This window comes from Sorex fumeus, unplaced genomic scaffold, assembly GCF_029834395.1.
Source record: "Sorex fumeus unplaced genomic scaffold, SorFum_2.1 ptg000129l, whole genome shotgun sequence".
NCBI lineage: Eukaryota > Metazoa > Chordata > Mammalia > Eulipotyphla > Soricidae > Sorex > Sorex fumeus.
In genome coordinates, this window is record NW_026606186.1 from 9,585,058 (window position 1) to 9,607,167 (window position 22,110).

Here is a 22,110-nt window from a genome sequence, read left to right on the forward strand (position 1 = left end):
AAAACAAAAACAAAAAAAAACAAAAAAAGTTTCTGGGTACTTTTTACCTTTCCAGGACACTGTTTATTCTCAGGGAGCCAAACAATTCATAAAGTCAACCAAAATATAGTTAGCTCTGCTTATGCCCTCAAAATATGAAATGGAGTAAAAGGCTATTGATCAGATCCTTTCAATTTCTCTAGCTTCCTATGCCAGCATGGCTGGATTCTGGATTTGCTTTTAGTTTACTAAAAGATAATAGAACTCACCTCAGATGGATAATAATTTAGTGGCTCAAATTTAGCATCGATTTTATAAAAGGCTAACTCCTGCTCCAGCTCATACTGTTTTTGGCAAGCTCGCGTTAATTCAATAGTCTTCTGTTTTAGCTATTGGTCCAGTTTGATATGAAACAACAAATAAGGATCAATAGGTTAGGATAAAGGTATGGCAAGTTCTACCCATGACTAGTAATACAAATTTTTTAAACCCCACAGCAAAAAGTATGACATTCAAAGCAATTTATCTTAATTCTAAACTATTAGAATAAAACTAAATATTATCACATAAAAGACCTTTGAAGTTAATAAGCCGTTGAACAAAGATTAAAAAAATTTTTGTTTTATCCCCAAAACATGAAAATAGTTGTTAGAGTTATTATTTTGGGGGGAGGGTCTCTCAAGCAGTTCAAGGGATTCAGAGGTTCACTCCCGGAGAATCTTGGGCTGCTGGTTCAATGCAACATGTGGTGATCCACAGACCCTACAGTGCCAGGATCCACAAGAGCCACACTGTGCTCTGGGGCCTCCAGGGTTGCGCCCAGCAATGCTTGGGGGCCATATGGTGTTAGGGACCAAGCCAGAGTGGGGGACATGCAAAGGATTTACCCTAATCTTTGTATCATCTCCCTCGGCCCTGTACAAGTTATCTATCTTTTAAAAAAAATTTTTTTTTGGAGAGCCAAGGAGCACACCTGAAGGTGGTCAGGGGACAATCCCAGCTTGATTCTCTTAGTACCTGCTTCCTGATTTCCTACTAATTAGTAATAATTTATTTAACTTAAGGAGTGATTTTAGGGATGGTTTCAAAAAACAGATGAAATGATATTGAACATTAATTACAAAGGAATCAGAAGGGGGAATGAGAGGATAGAAAAAAGAAATTGATTTTAATTGTACTATTGTCACTGAAGTATTTGTCTAATGGTTCCTCAGTTTTATATTCAGAATATTTATTTTCACGTCTCCCCAGTGGTGTTCTGGGATACTTCGGGGTCATTTCTGGTAATACTCAGCCAGGCTATCCAGACCTGACAGCTTGGTAGTGACCTTGTGATACTGGGGAACCATAAAGGCCACACCCTGGATGCTCAGATTGGATGGGGGAGCATACAGTACTGCAGATGTAACTGGGGCCTGTGTGCATGCAAGACATGTACTGTACCCCTCTGAATTATCTCCCTAGTGCAGAACATTGTTTTATGGCTTTGTTGTTGTTGGTATTTTGGTTACGTCCAGTGTTGCTGAGCTTACTCCTAGTGCTATGCTCAGGGATCACTCCTGGAAAGGTTCAGAGGACCATATGGCATGCTGGGGATCAAACCCAGGTCAGCCACATGGACAAGTTCCTTACCCACCCTACTGTAATCTCTCTGGTCCCAGAACAAGGCTTTTGTAATTGAAGATGAAGGACATGAATAAGCTCAATCAGATTCAAATATGTAATATTATAGGCAAGGAATATAACTCAGTGGTACAGTGCATGCACTGTATATGAGACCTATGTTTGATCCTTGACATTGCAGAAAAAAAATCCAAGTATGTAGTATTATATTTTAATAATATTTTATATGTAATTTTATTCTATAGTTTTTTCCTTAGTCTTAGAAAAATTCTGCAGCTGGAAGTAAAAAAGAAGTCATACTAATTCTTTGAATTTATAAATAAATTATGCTCAAGATTTGTAAAATGACTTGTAAGAAGTTACATATTAACTTAATTATTAATTGGCCCGGCAAGCTACCGAGAGTATTTGATATGCCAGACACAGTAACAATAAAGTCTCCAATGGAGACGTTACTGGGCCCGCTCGAGCAAATCGACGATCAACGGGAGGGCCTTTACCTTATTAATTGGCAGAAGCTAAATATTTTATTAACTAAGGACTCAATCCTTTGAATTTATTTCAAAGGTCCGCTAAGTGATTTTTGTCCTCTCTTTTTTTTTAATCCCCAATGTCTGCTTGTAGTTACCAGCCAAAAACATGCAGAGAAACTTAATATAAAAATTGAAAGAAAAAAACATAAAAAATGAGCATTTTACAAAGACCAAGAAATCAAAGTCATGCATGATTTAGCTTACAGTCATCTCCTGATTATCTGTCAAGGTGGAAATGATGCCAACCTGATATCATGTAATAGGTATCAATCATGTATTAAGATACCATGTATTAAGTCAGTTGATTATCAGACACTGTGCATTGTTACATATTCTATTGCATTGCATATTCATGACTTCCCTGAGATGATAAAGACTTCAAAGAGATATTAAATAACTTGCCCAACTGCACAGTTAATCACAGAAGAAGCTGTGCTGTCCCGATTCAAATATCCCAATTTTGGCCAACACTATGCTGTTTCCAAAGTCTTGCTACAGTGTCCAGCATAACATCTGCACTAGTGCTTTCACCAAATGCTCATAGATCCCCACATCTTAGCAGTGTCAGCTAATTTCAGTTTCTTTTCCCAAAGATTACTAAAGGTGAATGTGAGAGGAACCACAGAATGTGTATGGACTGGTCCCTGTTAGCGACTTACAATACTGTCCAACTTTTGTGCAGCACGCGGCTTGGCATTTAGTAAGCATCTAGTGGCCACTGTTCTCACATCTGAAGGAGTGAGAATCAAAGAACCTGGAAGGTAGGCAAGTAACTATCTGGCTGTAGATAATCAAGAGTTGACTGCAGTTAACACATTTATCAACAGAAAAAAAAAAAAACCCACACAAATTCTTTCCCTAACATTCAAATTCATTCTCGTATAGACATATCCCTTTTAAAAAATCAACACACAAACAAGCACATTTCTCAAAAATGGCAAGCTGGTTTCAAAACTTAAAATGTACATAAGCATATTAATATGAGTTACCATGCAAACCATGAAAAACACAGCATGTGATTCAGTCCTGAGGGAACTACCTTTAAAGAGGAATAAAGAACCGGCAGAAAAGTTGTGCAAGAAACCAAAACAAGGGCTACAAGGAGAAAGAGCAAAAACAGACACCATCACCTGGAGAACTTTACACTGTTATAAGATTTGCTGCTCTTTCCTAATAATTCATCTAAAGATGGTAGTTATTAGTACCTGCATTATTATTACATGGAAACTTTATAATCATTCTGTGAGTTAAAGATTTTACCAAATTCCATTACTTAAGACTTAGATAAAAATTATTTTCACATTCATTACTTCATCAAGTTCTTACAATTCTGTAAGATTAGTGAGATTGATGCACAAACCTCATTTAAAAAATAAGAAAACTGAAGAACTGAACTACTTGCAAAAATACAGTAAAACTAATATTAATAAAAGCCAGAATTTGTTGGTGGCAAAAAAAAGTACTAACATAGTTTAAACTGACAGCAAAAGTTTTTTTTTTTTATTATTAGTGAAACACCATGAGGTACAGTTGTAGATCTACAAATCCTTGTGCTTGGATTTGGGTCATACCATGATCAAATACCCATCCCTCCACCAGTGCCCACTTTCCACCACCAGGATAATATCCCTCCCCCCCATCCTCCCCTGCCACTGTGGCAGGGCATTCCCCTTTGTTCTCTCTCTCCTTTTGGGTGTTGTGATCAGCAAAAGAGGCATTAGTGGCGAACATGTTCAGTCCAGTCTACTTTCAACCTGCATCTCCCCTCCTGGGAGGATCCTCCAAACACCCTCCATTTGGTGTTCCCCTCTCTATCTGAACTGTCCTTTCCCCCAGAATACCCAGCTGGCCTCTAGGCTATGGAGTAATCCTCCTGGTGTTGATCTCAGCTATTCTTGGGTATTAATCTCATATTTTGTTATTTTATATCCCCCAGATGAATGCAATCTTTCTATATCTATCCCTCTCTTTCTGACTCATTTCGCTTAGCATGATACTTTCCATATTGTACCACTTGTATGTAAAGGTCATGACTTCATTTTTTTCTAAGAGCTACATAGTACTCCATTGTGTAGATGTACCAAAGTTTCTTTAACCAGTCATCTGTTCTTGGGCACTCAGGTCTCTTCCAGTTTCTGGCTACTGTAAAGAGTGCTGCAATGAACAAACAAGTGCAGATGTCACTTCGGCTACACATTTTTGCCTCTCTGGGATATATTCCCAGGAGTGGTATCGCTGGGTCAAATGGGAGCTCAATTTCTAATTTTTTGAGAATCGTCCATACTGTTTTCCAAAAGGGCTGAACCAGTCGGCATTCCCACCAACAGTGAAGGAGTGTCCCTTTCTCGCCACATCTGCGCCAGCATCGGTTGCTTTTGTTCTTTTGAATGTGGGCCAGTCTCTGAGGTGTGAGATGGTATCTCATTGTGGTTTTGATCTGCATCTCCCTGATGATTAATGATGTAGAGCATTTTCTCATGTGCTTTTTTGCCATTCGGATTTCTTCTTTGAGAAAGTTTCTGTTCATTTCATCGCCCCATTTTTTGATGGGGTTGGATGTTTTCTTCTTGTGGAGTTCAACCAGTATTTTGTATATCCTTGATATCAACCCCTTGTCAGATGTGTATTCGGCGAATATTCTTTCCCATTCTGTAGACTGTCTTTGTATTTTGGTCACTGTTTCTTTGGAGGTACAGAAGCTTCTTAGTTTAAGATAGTCCCATTTATCTATCTCTGTTTTCACTTGCTCAGCCAGTGGCGTGTCATCTTTGAAAATACCATTAGCCTCAATGTAAACTGACAGCAAAAGTTTTGATTCAGTATTCCACATTCCTTTTAATGATTAATTGCCTAATACATAAGAAATTATTTTATAAAATTGGAAAACATTATTCAACTGTAGATGATAAAACCACTAGATATTCTGTATAATGGAAAATGTTTCTCAAATTAAGGCCCTTAGAATAAGACTTAGAATTCTTTAGTATAGAATTTCCCTTTGGAAAAATATGAGAAAGGCAAACATAAACTAGTAACTTGAAGTGAAATAGTTAATAGAGACATAATATACACTTTTCAACTGACAATGTGAAATTAAAATGAGATTCCATTTTATCCTATCCAATTTACAAATTAAAAATATTAAGTGAGCTCTTTCATTGGGTGCTATAGAAGAATTGAGCAGTGAAAAACTTTATCAAGGAAGCATTAATATTTACTGAAAATGTAAATGCAAATTTCACAACAACTCTACTTATAATAAATTACATAGTGATTTATAATAAAGAATTACTACAATAAAAAGATCTTACATAAATAACTTGTACAAATTCTATGATTTCCTCTGAGTATTATTTCAAACAGCAAGAAGAGTGGAAGAACTAAATATCAGTCAATAAGCATGGGCCAAACAATGGAGGATCTTTATCAGAGTTTCTGACTCGATTTCCATTCAATGACAGGATTTACCCAAGAGATGTCACTTGCATGAGCACTGCCTACACACAGATTCACTATGTGGCTAATTTTGAGTTAATATTTGGTCATCATGTATTCAGAAACCTTTTACTGTTGCAGATTTTTCAAAATCTTTTATTCAATTATACAACATCATATTCAGCTCTGACCCACATTTTAAGAAGTCAGGATGGAAAACAATAAAGGCCTTTAAGAAAGATCTGTGTGTCATGGTGTTTCACTAATAAAAATCTAAATAAAAATAATCTGTGATTGTGTATATATTTACATGCATATATATATATTATGTCATAACCTGGAAAGTTGCCTATTAAGTACTGTTCTGTTCACATAAGATGCATAATTTAAAAAAATATGTAGTAGGATTCTGAAAATCACAAAATTATTCAAATGTAACTAGGTACATAGTTCCATAAATATTAAGTAAATAACATATATTGTATATGCACAGAAAACCAAAAGGCTATTGACAAACATCCAGAGAATGGGTAAGAGAGTAAGTCTCTCTTCCTTTCATTGTCTCTTTTTATTGAAAGCATTTGAAAGCATCTACAAATGCTTTAAATATTTGATTAGCAGAACTGGGAAAGTTGCCCTGATTTAATTTCTACCACTTCCCTCTGATTGAATTACCTTTTCTCACAGCTGAAGGAGGCATTAAAATTTCAGATTTTAAGTTAAATTTTCTCTCTATATAGACAACTAATCTACATTTAAGAATTTAGTCACACTGATGTAAAACAGACTTACCAATTCATTTTTGGTGTTTAGGTTACTCTCTAGCTCCTCACAGTTCTGTTTCTGTAATGCGGCCTCCTCTTTTAAGGACTTATTCAGCTTATCTTGATTTTTTATTTCCTCAAGAAACCTTGTTTGTTTGCTCTTAAGCTCTTCAGTTTCCAACATCTTTTTTTCCAGGTCTCTTTCCAATCTTTCTACCTCTTCTGCCAATATCAATGTAACATTACACAAAACATTATAATTCCTACTTGAAGGAAAATAAGAATATTGCAATGAAAGTCTTAGAACAGCCTAAAGACAATTCTACACAGAGAACTGCATAATGGCTCAGAGTACTTGCCTTGCAAGTTCAAATCCCAGAAGTCTCATTTGAGTCATATGAGATCCTGATGACTCTTGTCTCAGAACTGTGGCACTATACTCGATTTCTCAGCAAGGTCGGAAATCAAGTATAGCATAAGCACTACAGAAAATTGGTGTGGCACCCAACAAGGACAACTTAAGAGATGTATGAGTTTCATGGCAGGAAGTGAATCATTGGCAAGGATGTATGTGAGCACTGCAACAAATGCCAGAGAGCACCACATTCATGACTTACATGCCCCAACCAAGAGTGCAACCCCAGTGAGCATAGAGCAATCATCATGAGTAAAGGACTGCAAAACTCAATGAACATCCAGGCTGAATCTACTGCAATGCTACTAGATGTATGACCTGCAGCCAGCATTATAGCTAAAATGTGAGAGTACCAGGGATGACAGCTAGGCATGTGTGTACAACCCCCAGTCACTGTAACAACTTCATCCACAAAGGAGGAGAAAATAAACCTTTTACTATGGTTTCAGGGGATTTTAAAAAAAGATTATCATGAAACTGATTTATACTGAGGAAAAAGAAGGAATAATCATCCAAATAAAATTTTGATACTTTATTACATTTTAAAGGATTCTGTAAGCATATTTTCAAACTACTATGCTATCTTAAAATCCTTCAAAGTGTACAGCTCTTGGAATAGAGTCGAAAGAGTGTTGAAGAGCTTGTCGAGGCTCTTCACATGTGGTCCCATATCCCCCCTCTAGCCCCATTTCAACTGCTCTCCACTGCAAGCTTTCCAAAATGATTCCAGCTCTTCAGATTTGTGATGCTACTTACCAGCTGGCTTTAATTCACACCTTCTTCCTGGGATGATTTATTTCTATCTCCCATTGAGCTATTTCGCACCCTCAAGGTCTTAATTTTGGGGCACATGGAAAGCTCTCTTGAAAAGATGAGATTTAATTTTCATATTAAGGAGGTTTAAGGTGTACAACTGACTCTCCCACCTTTTTTTTATTTATTTACTTATTTATTTTTGATGTAGGAGTACTGCTATTTATTCAGCCACTGATTAGGCTGATTGACTTAGGCATGAACTCCACTTCCCCCCCCCATTTTTATAATTTTATTTATTGAATTACCGTGAGAGCAGTTACAAAGCTTTGGGGTTTAAGTCTCGGTCACTAGGAAGGGGGGGGGGGGAACGAAACAGGCTCGTCCTTCATGCCCTACCGAGGCATTGCGTTGCTCCCCACAAGCAGCTCTCCGGCACAGCCATGGCACCAGATGCACAGAAACCAATCTCGCAATTATCTGGCTCTTGGCAGAAATCCCTCCAGACTTAATTAGTAAAATATTAGAAATTGAAAATCGTGACATCATATGGTTTTCATAACCAGCAATAGAAAACAAAGGATTTCACAATGCCTTTTCAGCAGTTCTGATTGTTGGGGGGAAACTCCAAACAATAATGGTGCATGTTTTATCGAAATAATGAATATAATCAAAGTAGAGAGAGAGTTAAGTAGAAATCATCTGCCTCACAGGCATCGGGAGGGTTGGGAGGGAGGTATATTGAGGCTCTTGGTGGTGAAATATAATTACTGGTAAAGGGAAAGCTGTTTGATCATTGTATGACTGAGACTTAAACTTGAGAACTTTGTAACTTTTCTCATAGTGAATCAATAAATTAAAAAATTCTCGGACATACAATGAAACACCCGTACCTTCACCAGTGCCCACTACCAAAAACCCCAGTATACCCCCATCTCAAAGTCTCCCCCTACCTGTGGGGCAGATGATTTCCACATTACTCTCTCTCTACTTTGATTACATTCAGTATTTTGACCAGACTCACCATTATTATTTGGGATTTTACCACAACACTCAAATCTGCCAAAAAGGCAACAGTGGACAATTTGTTTTCTATTGCTGGTTATGAATAACATATGATGTTGTGCAGCTGCAGTAGTGGCTGCACAATTTTGAAATTCTGAAATTTTAACAATTAAATCTGGAGGGATTTCTGCCAAAACCTGCTGGGTACTGAGATTTGTTCCTGAGTCTCTTGGATCACGGCCATTAAGCAGCTTGATCAGAAGCCAGAGAGGCCATTCATGGGCAGCGAATTGGGGTCTCCACTTGGGGTCTTGATGGGGAGGAGAGGAAAGGGCCGGGGAGGAGAGGGCCTGCTCCACCCCTATCCTGTGAGGCCCCGCGTGTCTCGTCATTGTGGGCCCAAACCTCACTGTCCAATGGCCTCTGGAGGATGGCGGCCACCAAGATGCCAAGGGGGAGCAGGCGGAGGGACAGCACCCTTTCTGCCCTGGGGTGGCCCAGCGACAGTAACTTATTGTGGGGTCCGGACACATTTTTGCCAAAAGCTGCTGGGTTTCAAGATTTGTTTCTGAGTCTCTGGGATTATGGCCTTGTTAAGCAGCTTGATCAGGAGCCAGAGAGGCCATTTGTGGGTAGCGACTCGGGGTCTCATTGGGGCAGGGGGGTAATGGCCAGCTCCACCCCCATCCCATGAGGCCCCCCGTGTCTCCTCACTGCGACTCCCACCTTTTTAAAATCAAATTTATCGGTTCTCTTAAAAGGCTCTTTTGTACTACCATCTTCTTCTTCTTGCCCTTTTTCTTCAAACCTCCTATTGTCCCATTTTCTTTTTCAGGAATGACATTTTACTGAGTGAAAAATACCCCACCAGTAGAAAATTTCTCATTTTCTTACAACTAAAGCAAACAAACAAACAAACAGAAAAACTACTTATACCGACACAGATCTTTTTTCTATTCTGAAGGAGAACGTATCCTTCTAATAAAGAGATTCCCCCCTCCCTCGCCCCCAAACTGTATGGAATCATGATTTTCTGTTTCTTTGAACACTATCTTGGAGACTTACTGAATTCATTTCTACCCATTTCTTGGTCTGGCAGCTATCGAAAATTTTGTAAAAAATATTTTAAAACTTTAAAAAATTATTAGGCACAGAGTGAAATTGTGGAAATTTAAAATCTTCATCCAAATAATGTCTTCCTCCCTCTTCTCACTCAATTCATTATAATCCAGCATTTGTTGCAAACCACTACGTAAGTGTTTCTATGAAGATAAAAATAAGTTGCCCATCTAAAGCACTTCTCTGTGCTCATTTTAATTTACATTTCAACAACATTCAACATAGCTGACCACATCCTGTCTTGAAATCTTATTTTGTGAATTTTGCAATCCACCATTTCCTGCTTCTCCTCTCTTGCTGGTCCCTCTTTGTTTCCTCTGCTCAGTCCCTTCTTGCTCTTCCTAGCCCCTACTAGAATGAATAAAATTCCTTTGTTATTAACTATAATTTTGATGCTGATGATCCCTGAAACTTTATTTCTAATTTTTGGTTTTGGGACCACACCTGGCAGTACTCAGGGCTTACTCCCAACTCTCTACTCAGTGATCAGTCCTGGTGGTGCTCAAGGGACTATATACAGTTCCAGGGATAGAACACAGGAGCATCATGTGCAAAACAAATGCCCTACCTTCTATACCCCCTTTCCCCATCTGCACCCCCCATCAAAATTATATTTCTAGTACAGAAATCTTTAAACTACAGACTAATGTTTCTAACACTCTATCTGGTATCTCTACTTAGCTGCCTGGTACTCAAAAAGTCAGCATTTCGGATTTTCCCATTTTTAAGGATACTACTGTCTAATCATTTAACCATTCATAAACTTTGGAATTATCTAATCTATTAGAAAGTGCTACGATTTTATCTCCAAAACTTATTTATATCACACCAAAATACGGGCTACCAATATTTCTAGCCTTGATTATTCTTTTACAGTCTCCTAAGAGGACTCTTTTTTAATTTGCCTTCTCTAAATATTTTCCATGAAGAAAAGTCTCTCTCTCATTTTTATTTATTTTTTGCTTTTTGGGTTACACTTGGTGATGCCCAGGGGCTACTCCTGGCTCTGCACTCAGGAATCACCCCTGGTGGTGCTCAGGGGACCGTATCAGATGCTGGGAATCGAACCCGGGTTGGCCGTTTGCAAAGCAAATGCCCTACCTGCTGTGCTATTGCTCCAGCCCCTGAAGAATAATCTTAATATATAAAATAGACCATGTCTCACTGCTACAAAAAGCTGTCAATGGATTTCCACTCCCCCTAGAATAAAATCCGAACTGGAAGGCCCTGTGCTAATTCTCCCCTTCTCAAAACATTTTCTAGAACTATCCTTCAGTCACACTGACTGATGTTCACTTAGTTTCTTTACATCAGAACCTCTCCAAACCTCAAGGGATAAGTGGTTTCCACTTCCTGAATCCCTTTATGTATATGGCTGACTGTCTCTTGTATTTGCTCTTAGCTTAACTATAACTTCCTCAGAGAACCATTTTTCTGCACTACTTTCCCCAAAAGGGGCTTCTCCTCTGTGACCTTTTCGAGGTTAACTTGCTTTTTGTCTTCATCTTTGCTAAAGCACCAGTTGTGGGAACACCACCAGTATTGTCACTTGCTCACTATTCCATCCTCAGCGCAGGTACGGAGCGTGGCTCACAGTACAGGCTTAATGACTACTTGTTGAATGAATAGAGTTCTAGTGTCATTTCCCATATAAAATTTTAATACCATGTGTGTTTCAGTGTCACTTACCTAAACTGAATCTCTCAAAAGCTTCTTGTCTGTCTTGAGTGGTTACTGGCTGACCTTCTAAGCTTTCCAGTGAACGGAGGTGGAAAATAGTAAACTGGCAGTAATGAGGAAGGCTCATAACTGGGTTTTCACTTAGCATCAGAGAAGTCAAATCTTTAAGTGGTTTCAACCTACTTACATCTTGGAGCTGAAACAATATTTAACATAAATATAGGTATCATTTAGCTAGAAAATAATAAACATTCCTAAACAGAATTAAGGAAATACTACCAATAAGGCCAGAAACCGATTTATGAAGTTTTGTATCCCAAAGAGGGAATACAAAACTCTGAGGGAAGTGAAGAAGGGAGTCTCTGGGTTGATCCATAGTGTATCAGTACAGTATTAGGTTTCATGTGTGACTTCCAACTTAAGACAGAAATATCTTATTTGCACTGATAAACTTACATTCAAAGAAATTAGGTGGGTTTCCCAAAGCTCAGAGTTATAAATGAATGACATAGGATTTGAATTCAAGGCTATGGACTCTAAACTTATTTTCTTTTCATTATATTCAGAGAAATCAAAAGCATAAAATGGCAGGACTGGGGAGAAAGTGCAGCATGGATGCTTTGCATGCATGAGACCCTAGTTTAATCCCCAGTACCCACAGGGCCCCCTAAAGCATAACCAGGTGTAGTACTTAGTACTTGTGGCTGCAGCACTGCGTGGCCAAGCAGCACTGCATTTCAGTAGCTGGCTCGAGGTCACTGAAAGCACCCTGGAAGACTTTGGGAGGGCTAAAAGAAAGTATATATAAATTACCATACAAAATGATTTTGCTAAGTCTTCAGGTAGCAGCTATAATTGATATTAAAAGAAATAAAAATATATATACATATCTTGCCCGCATGGCAAAGCCTGGAAAGCTACCCGTGACGTATTCGATATGCCAAACACAGTAACAAGTCTCACAATGTTACTGGGCCCGCTTGAGTAATCGATGAACAACGAGAGGACAGTGACAGTGATACATATAAACCATGTATATATAAACTATGTATATAAACCACACACACACACACACATATAAACACCACACACACACACACACACACACACACACACACACACACACGGTTTTTTTCCCCTAAAGAGGCCTTACTTTACTTTTTTTTTTTTTAATTTAGAGCCAGGTATGTGGCCCAGTTATAGAGTTGTCTGCTTTGCATGTGTGGGACCCTTCAGATCAAACACTCTATCTTATCAGCAGTGAACAGTTTGGAAGTGCTCCTCCCCAGAAAAATAAACAGTCTAGTTTTTAAAGCATTTTCATTTATATCAGTTCATTTAAACACTACACCAAATTGTAAAGAAGAGAGGTAAGAACTGTTACCTTCAGTTAAATGGTGAGTTTAAAACATTTTTTTAAAATTATTTTGTTTTTGGGTCACACCTGGAGATTGTCAGGAGTTACTCCTGATTGTGACATTAGGAATTACTCCTGGTGGTGCTTGAGGTATATGGGATGCCGGGGACTGAACCCAGGTCAGCTGCATGCAAGGCAAACACCCTTCTTACTACATGTACTTTCTCTCCGCAGCAAAATGGTGAGCTTTAGAGGTGAAAAGAGTCTCCAAGATCTCAAAGGTCTAAGTTCATATTACAAGATAGACTATCTTTTTTCCAGTTCATACTATGACATGTGAATGTTCTTTAAAATACAATATGATTATTTTAAGTTGAATTGATTTAAATATATTAATGTCTATATTGATGCCGAACTTAGTGTGGACACGCGATCAGCATAGCGCACTACAGCCCAGAACTCCTGGACTCAAGCGATCCTCCAGCCTCAGCCTCCCGAGTAGCTGGGACTACAGGCGTGGGCCACCACGCCCGGCAGCACAGCAGTAGGGCATTTGCCTTGCACGCAGCCAACATGGCCGACCCGAGTTCGATTCCTCCGTCCCTCTCAGAGAGCCCGGCAAGCTACCGAGAGTATCTTGCCCGCATGGCAGAGCCTGGCAAGCTCCCCGTGACATATTGGATATGCCAGACACAGTAACAACAAAGTCTCCAATGGAGACGTTACTGGGCCCGCTCGAGCAAATCGATGATCAACGGGAGGGCCTTTACTTTACTTTTAATGTCTATATTTAGTAAATGCTGAGTATCTAACTATAAATGTAAGAAATAATTACACTAAAAATGCATCATTATCAATTATATGAACCATGATGAAAGATCTAGAGAATGACATTCTGTAACAACTATTAATATGTTTTTTAAAAAGAACGATTTTGGATATTCAGTGACCTGTATTTATATGAGCCATGATGATAATGAAGTTGTTCTACTATAAAAGATCTAGTGAATGACATTCTGTAATAACTATTTTTTTTAATATTGAATGACCCATATTTTGGCAAAAGTTGCATAACTTTAAATAAAGAAAGTTAGCCTCTCTGAAACTTGAAAATGGGAGTATGATTATGGTATCTAACTCACTGCTTTATTTATTTTGGTTTTTGAACCACACCCAAATTTGCTCAGGGGACCATACGCGGTGTTGGGAATTGATCTGGATTGGTTGCATGCAAGATAAGCACTATACCTACTGGCCCCTAATGCAGTTGTTTTATAAAAATAATCCCTGCACTATTTCCTTTGTAATAGTTTTTCTGAGATTCAAATGAAATGAGACATGAAAATGCTAAGGGTTGAACTCTCTGTTACTATGGAATCATGAAACACCAGAATTGCCTATACTCTATTACACCAGAAGATCACAAGTTATGTCTGAATTTGATGTTTTATCAAGGGATCAAGGATCTTAAAAGAAGACGGTTCTTTGAAAGAAGGTTTTTACATTTTATTTTACTTTTTAATTTAATTTTAGGAATTTGGTCATGCTTGGGGAGTGTACATGACTCTATACAGGGATCACTTCTGGTGGTACTTGGGGGACCATGTGGTGGCAAGGATCAAAATGAGGTTTCCAACATGCAAAATATGTGCTCTTCCCATTGAGCTATCTCTTTGGTAACCTTAAGACCTAAATTTATTTTTTTTTAAATCAACAAATCCAGTAATTAAAAAAAATTAGAATGGAAAAACAAAACTAAATTATTAGAACTTTAAATTACTTACAGATGATATCCTGTTGCCTTTAAGATTGAGGACTCTCAATGATTTTAACTTCTTCCCTAACCATCCTGGAATATGTTCAATTTCATTTCCTGCAAGGTTTAACTTTTGCAGATTATACATACTTTCTATGCCTTCAATTTTGCTGAAAAATCAAAGGACAAAATAAAAGTGAATAAAATTACAGAGTCCTTCCACTGTGGTTTCAGAATAATCAGCCTTGGTTTTATGACATTTTTCATAATTAGAATTTATTAGCTTCTTTTTTCATAAAGTGGAATCCCTTCCCCTCAAAGTGGTTGAAACTAAGTTTACTAGAAGAGTTAAACTGCCAACTCTTCATTACTGAGACCAGAAATCATAAGTAAATTTCTATCATAGTTTAGGATCTTATGACACAGAAAAGAAGAATCTATAAAGGCATCTCACTAGCCACTGTGAAGAGTCCTAGGGGATAGCCCCACAAAGAGCTGAAAAATTCAACAACTGCACTGCGCTGCATGCTAAGGTCCTTCACAAGGGTTGTCTTTAATTATTACCTTGACTTATCACCAAACGATGAGTTATAAAATGGCAGGTATGACTGCCATCTTGAATGACCCCCTGTAATAATACTGTACTTAGAAATATAAACATTTTAATAGAATATTTTACTTTATAAAACATTATGAATTTCACAGATGAAATATTTCCCATTAATTTGTTAATTCCTTAGTCAATTTTCTATGCTGGGAAAATATTTTCTAGCTTCTTTTTTTTGGTTTTTGGGCCACACCTGACAATGGTCAGGGGTTACTCCTGACTCTAAGCTCAGCGATCACTCCTGGTGGGGCTTGGGGACCATATAGGATACTGAGTATTAAACCTGGGCTGGCTGCCTGTTTCTTACCCATTGTATTATTGCTCCATCCGCAAGTTTCTTTATTTTCACCTTCTTTTTGCTGCAATTATTTTCATTAGCATGAATTGTATTTGTATATTTTTATGTTATGAGTAACTAATTTTATATTGTCTGTCATAAACATATTTACGTTAGCCATGTTTATGTTTGCAATATAAAATTAGTCAATTTTATATCATTCATGTTTGCCATATTAGTCTTGTCTACTCAGTAATTATATATCACTGTCATTCTGTCCACAAGTTTTCTATGTGCATTTTAGCCACTGTCAGTTTTGTGCTATTTGTTTCTCAAATTAATATACATATATGTGAATATATAATTCATGTACAGATACATATATAATGCATATATGGGTACATACGTATGTTTGTGTGTATATAAAATTAAATGACAAAAGCAATGAACAAAAAATAAACACCTAAGATCAATGTAAGATGAAATGTCTTATTTTTTGCAGGGGACAGATTTTGGTTAATACCTAATGGTTCTCCTGTCCCTGGGTAAGAAGTGATCCTTGGCAGAGCTTAGGGGACCAAATATGGGCCGGGGATTCAGACCAGGTGGCTCATATGCAAGGCAACTAACTGCCCTTCCTCAGTCCTGAAACCGGATGAAATATCTTAAATTTCAAAATAAGAGTAGCATACTAGACTATGAGTAGGGATCAAAGTAACTTGGGAAACACTAATTTACCTTTATACTCTTCAGTGCTCCTTAAGGAAGCATTCACTTACCAGATTTTGTTATATGATAAGTTGAGTTCACGTAATTTTATCAGCTTGTCCACTTTCTCAATCTTCCCAATTAGATTATGGCTCAGATTTAGCACTTCAAGTTTAATACACTTCTCCAAATTTTCAATGTACTATTGGAAATAAATAAGTAGTTTATATAACAGATACTATGACTAAAGTTCAATGTGTATGTGCACTGGAGCTGTACGGATCAGTCATCAGAAAAAAGCAAACCCTTCCTCCCTCCTGTGATCTCTGTTGCAGCTCTGCCTGACTATGAGTGGCAGTTCCCACAAGCAGTCAGACTTTCCTCATCCCTAGTGGAAAACACATTCTGCATATTAAGATCAAGAGTCTCCAAGAATTTCTCCACTATCCTTTTTTCTACCTCAGTTTCTCTATTTCTTTCCCTTTCTCCCCTCCCCTTTTTCTTCAAAATTTAACTAAGGTACTTAGCTCTCCAGCCAGCGATAGCACAGCGGTAGGGTGTTCGCCTTACAAGCGGCCAACATGGCCAACCCGAGTTCGATTCCTCCGCCCCTCTCAGAGAGCCCGGCAAGCTACCGAGAGTATTCGATATGCCAGACACAGTAACAACAAAGTCTTCAATGGAGACGTTACTGGGCCCGCTCGAGCAAATCGACGATCAACGGGAGGGCCTTTACCTTTACTTAGCTCTATCTCTTGAATAACCTCTCCCAACTCCTCTTAAGTTTAAAGCCAGTCATTACTTAATAGATATTCATTTTGTAATTACTATATACTAGAGGTGGCAACAGTAATGGAGAACTTGACAATTCCTTTGCTACACATGGCCTATGTTTGATACGCTCAAATGTCCTCCAAATTAAAAAAGATCACATTGCACTAAACCTGTTTTCCCATCAAGCCAACATCCTATCTCCGTTGCTTGTTCTGTATTCCCAGAACTATTGTATACTTTTGCTCATTCCGCCTTACATTCACTCATCCTACAGGAAATGCAACATAACATGTATATAAAAACAGTGCCCCAAATTACCATTCCTTCACCTGTTTCACGTTTAAGAAACATGGATTAGATGCCAGGAGTCTTGAGAGGAACAGAAATATAATGAACAAGGAAAATGAGGTTCTTGTTTTCATTCACAGACACATAATAAGCAAACAATCAGATGAAGTTAAAAAAGCAAATAGTGACAATGAAAAGTGAGAGAATGCAAGGTACCAAGAACACAAACTTGGTCTGCTATATTCACTCTTGTAGCACTAATGGTAGTTGGCATAGAGGTTGCTATATAAATATTTGCTGACTGAAATGATGGGAGGTGACTGTAAAGCTGTGCCCAACTGCCACTGAATGATAAAAGACATCACAAAGGAAGCTTACTGAGTAAAGTAGAGTAGAGTAGACCTTAACAGCAAAAAATCAAGAAGTTGCATGTGAACACCTGGGAACAGAGAATACCAAGCAGAGAAAATAAATGCAAAAGGCTCTGAAAGAATGAACACAATGGATTTGGAAATAGGAACCTTTTAATCCACAAATTTAAAATGACTTTAAGTTTTCTTCCTATTTGACAATTTTTGCAACATTTTTATGTCATATGTTCCACAGTGAAGTGCTCCCCTTTTTGACCTTTCATCATATTCTGAGAGCTTCTGTCCCAATAGTCCCTTTAGACTTCTTCACTGTGTTTGCTTCTTCTATATGTGCACTCTTCCTTTCTGATTCTTCCTCATATTTCTCCTTTAGTTTCTTTAAGGCCACATCTGACACTGCACAATGGTCTGATCCTATTCCCAGCAAAGCTCACAATGTTTGGGGATCACTAGGTCACACCCAGCTGCGTTGGATATGGGAGTGGGGGTGGACATTGTAGTAGCACAGCTCAAACTCAGGGCATGTGTCATGTGCTCTACCACTTGAACTATCTACCTGACTCATTTCTCCTTTTAATCTTCAGCATTCTTCATCCCAAGACCTAAGTTCCCAGAAATCAGAACTGAAGTTTATAACACATAGGAATCTAAGTTTATATATTTCCCAATTAATAAACTAAGTTGTCTATTACATAGTATTCTGTCTTCCTGTGGGATAGGCTCATGATGGCCAATCACACCAGAATCTCCTTGCTCTTCGAAAGCTCCTGCCAGGAGTATGACAAACTGTGGAAGCGGGAGGCCTTCCTGAAGAAGTTCCACAAGAAGGACATCTTTTTTTTTTTTTTTAATTAGTGAAGCACCATGAGGTACAGTTGTAGATTTACAAATCTTTGTGCTTGGGTTGGGTTTCGGTCATACAATGATCAAATACCCATCCCTCCACCAGTGCCCATTTTCCACCACCATGGATAATATCCCCCCCACCCCCCTCCCACCCTGCCTCTGTGGCAGGGCATTCCCTTTTGTTCTCTCTCAAGGAGGACATCTTTAAGGAGAACTTTGATGAGATGGACAAGTCCAGGGAAGTGGTGCAGGAGGCCACTGATGAGTACCATGCATCCATGAAGGCAGAGTACATATCCCAGGGCACCTAGGCCAGTGACCCCCTCTACCCTCTGCCCTCCGCCCCAATACACACACACACACACACACACACACACACACACGCACTAGCCCTGCTAAACAGAAAAACAGCCAGCCACTTCATGCCTGGTTCCTCTCACTCAGATTCTCTGCACCAGTCACCTCTCTAGCCTCAGTTCCAGCCCAAGTACTGGTCCTGTCTTCTCCCTTCCATGCCTTGCCCAGGATATGCTTGTATAGCTCTAATAAATTAAAAAAAAGATCCCGCTGATCCAATGAGCGGTGGTGGTCACACACAGCCATTCTGCAGAGGGAAGTGCTCAGTTTGCACCTGTGATGCTGGCAGCTGGTGGAGGTGGGGTGGGAGTGCATGTAGTAAGGCAGGAATCAGAGAAAATACTCTTTGTAAAAGATCAGAGAGTAAATAATGCTTTTATGGATTATACAGTCTTTGTGACACTTTACTATCACAGTCAAGAATAGCCTCAAACAATATATAAGCAAATGAACATAGCTACATTTCAACAAATTTTTACTAACAGAAACAACCATACCAATATGCCTTTTCTAGAGACAACTAATAAAATATAGAACAACAGAACCTTAAAAACTGGATGATGCTGTAATTCTGATACAGAACCTTTACTAGAACAAAAAAAGATCTGCTGCAAATAAAATGGCTTTAGAATGCTATGTTATTGTAAATACATATCAGTTTAAAATGTATACGTATAATATATGTATAATAAATGTACAAATATATCAGTTTATAATACATATGTACATATGTATATAACAGACACACATATATATTATATACATACATACTTGTCTTAAAAGTACAGAATATTACAAAAATTGACTATATTCAAAAATTTCTGGTAGCCTACCTTAAATTTTTTGCCACCATCTTTAGAAAGTGAAAGGTTCAGGGATTTTACCATGGCCAAATCGTCCTGTTTAGTAAGCTTTTTTACAAGGGCCTCTGTAATATATCGTACTCCTGCATGTGAATCAACTTCTGAAATTAGAGAAACACATCAGTAGAGGAAGATATGGATAGTCTGAAAAAAAATGGTTTTGATGTTATAATACAAAACAAATATAAGTCATAGAAATTTAAAATTAGCTGACTAGTTTTAACTATAGTATTCAGATTTTATAGCAAAGACAATAACAGTTATGCTGCATATGTAAGCTTTGTAGCAAGCTTTATGCTAAATATTTTGTTAAAATATTTAATGAGTACAACAAAAATCTGAGATAAAGATTACTATGTCCATTTTAAAAACAAGGTATAGGAATTTTCTCAAGATCTTGCATTCAGTTGACAGAAGACATAGCTTGATAGTTGGAGACAAGCTTTGTATGCAGCAGTCCAGGTCAGATCATCAGTACTGCATGATCCAAGCATTGCTGGGAGCAACCCCTAGCATTAAGCAGGAAGTAGTCCTTGAGCGATGCCAGGTATAGTCCATAAAAAAAAAACAAACCAAAAAAACAAGAAAAAATCTTGTAGCTAATAATGAGCAAGTCCAGGACTAGAATAATCCAGGCATACTACGCCAATCTGCACTTTAAATTATGTGTGATTATGAGAAGTGTTGATATTGTTAATTTAGTTGGGGGGGGGGGATAGCTGGTGCTGGGGATTGAACCCAGGACCTTGTTCACATATGGCATATGTTCCACTTGGACTCTCCCCCAGACCAGCAATGAAGTTCTTAATCATATTTTTATGTTGATTTAAAAAAAATAAACTGATACTATAGTTAAGTTTGGAACTGCAATCAAGAAAACAGATGAAATTTCTAAAAATCCACTTTTTTTTTACTGTACTTATAGTAGAAACTCAAACATACTGTTCTCTTAAATAGAGAAGATAACAAGACAATTTACAGGGATAAAGAACTAACATCATAAATAGCACCCCTGTCCTAAGACTTTCCTAAATTATGCAAAACTTGTTATAGTCATTTTACAAAAGCAACCACAAAAATAAAATGTCATCATGTTCAGTTATGAGTCAAAAACATTATACTGTTTCCAAAGCCACACTGAGGCTCAAAATTTGTGGTCTATTTATAAATTATTACTGTATTTATTTTTGGTTTAAGTTTTTTCTTTAATTCTCTTTTAGAAAACAAAATGACTAATACCTTAATAATCAAGTTGATTTCAATAGTAGTAAATCAATTCAAGTCTGATAATGTTTATTAATAGAAACTGATCATATATGCAGTAGTATAGCACTTGCCTTTTAAGTGTGAGGCCCTGGGTTCAATCCCCAGCACCAAAGAAAACTCACTAAACAACAACAACAAAAATGATGAGATATTTAAGTCAGAGTTTGATGACTAAGATTTCTTTGCAAAAAAATCTATTTTCATATTTAATCAATTAATAACAGTACTTGGGAAATAGCTCAGGGGTTATATGCATATGCTTGCAAGTGTGACAAGACCTGCAGTTCCTTCTCTGAAATCACAAGAACACCCTAACACCTCTGTGTATAGGCCTGGAAGCCTTCAAACATCACTAGGGAGATCCTTGTGGTTCTCAGCACTAAGCAGCTCTGCAGTCATGCTTGAACACTGAACTGTGGCAGACCAAGTATTTCAATGAATAGCCCCAAGGTCCCCTGAGCACTGCTTTGGAGACTCCTACCAGAAAAGTTTCTAACAAGGAAAACAAAATATGTGTGTGTGGGGGGGGTGTGTGTATGTATACTGAAGTCTTACAAGAGTGTGTGTATGTGTGCAATGGGTGAAGTCTTACCAGTATGGTACACACCAATGTGTATACTGGGTGAAGTCTTATTGTGGTAACCCAGATGGGCCTAGTACCAAGGGATCAGAGAACACTATATCCTTGGGCACTACCACTGAAGCACTGGCTTGGTTGGCTAAATATTGCTGGCCCCTGGTGCTATTTCAAAGGACCACTCTTTCCTACTCTACCTCCCACTTCCCATTTTTTTACCAGGGATCAAACCCAGGGCCTTTCACATACAAGTACTCTATCACCGAGTTATATCTAGGGCCCAGGAAAATCTATTTCTAAAAAAATTCCCAAATCTTCTAAGAAAATGAAAACCTTGGTGGAAAACATGTATGTCTCCTAGGTGGAAAATAGGTAAAGACTTTGTCAGAAAGACCACTAGCTGAGAACAAAAACAGATAACATTTTAAAATTTAATTGAGGCACTCCAAGCCCAAGTGAACAGATATACCCTTTCCTATTCAAAGGTAACTGCAAATTTTCAGTAGAAGCCATTTTCTTTTGATTTCTAGATGACAATGGTGCTGAGGATTACAGTTTGGTGCTCAAGGATCACTTCTGACAGTGCTAAGAGGACTTATGTGGTGCTGGGGATTAAACCCGGGTTTCATATGCTATCTCTCTGGCCGTGCAGAGTAAAGTTTATGGAATTCTACAATCACAGGGAATGTTCACACTGTGAAAACTACTATCTTGTTTCAGATATTTTTACCCTGCTTATAATTTCTGTGAATATAAA

General features: G+C 38.0%; 1 protein-coding gene across 1 annotated transcript in view; it reads right to left on the reverse strand.

Moving 5' to 3' along the window:
* The window catches only part of CNTRL (centriolin), an 85,836-nt gene that overhangs the window by 60,995 nt on the left and 2,731 nt on the right, over positions 1–22,110 (reverse strand). Inside the window, 8 exon segments of the mRNA XM_056138674.1 lie at positions 249–368; positions 3,175–3,209; positions 3,212–3,230; positions 6,363–6,556; positions 11,316–11,502; positions 14,448–14,589; positions 16,083–16,213; positions 19,481–19,611. Coding sequence (XP_055994649.1) covers positions 249–368; positions 3,175–3,209; positions 3,212–3,230; positions 6,363–6,556; positions 11,316–11,502; positions 14,448–14,589; positions 16,083–16,213; positions 19,481–19,611 — 959 coding nt within the window.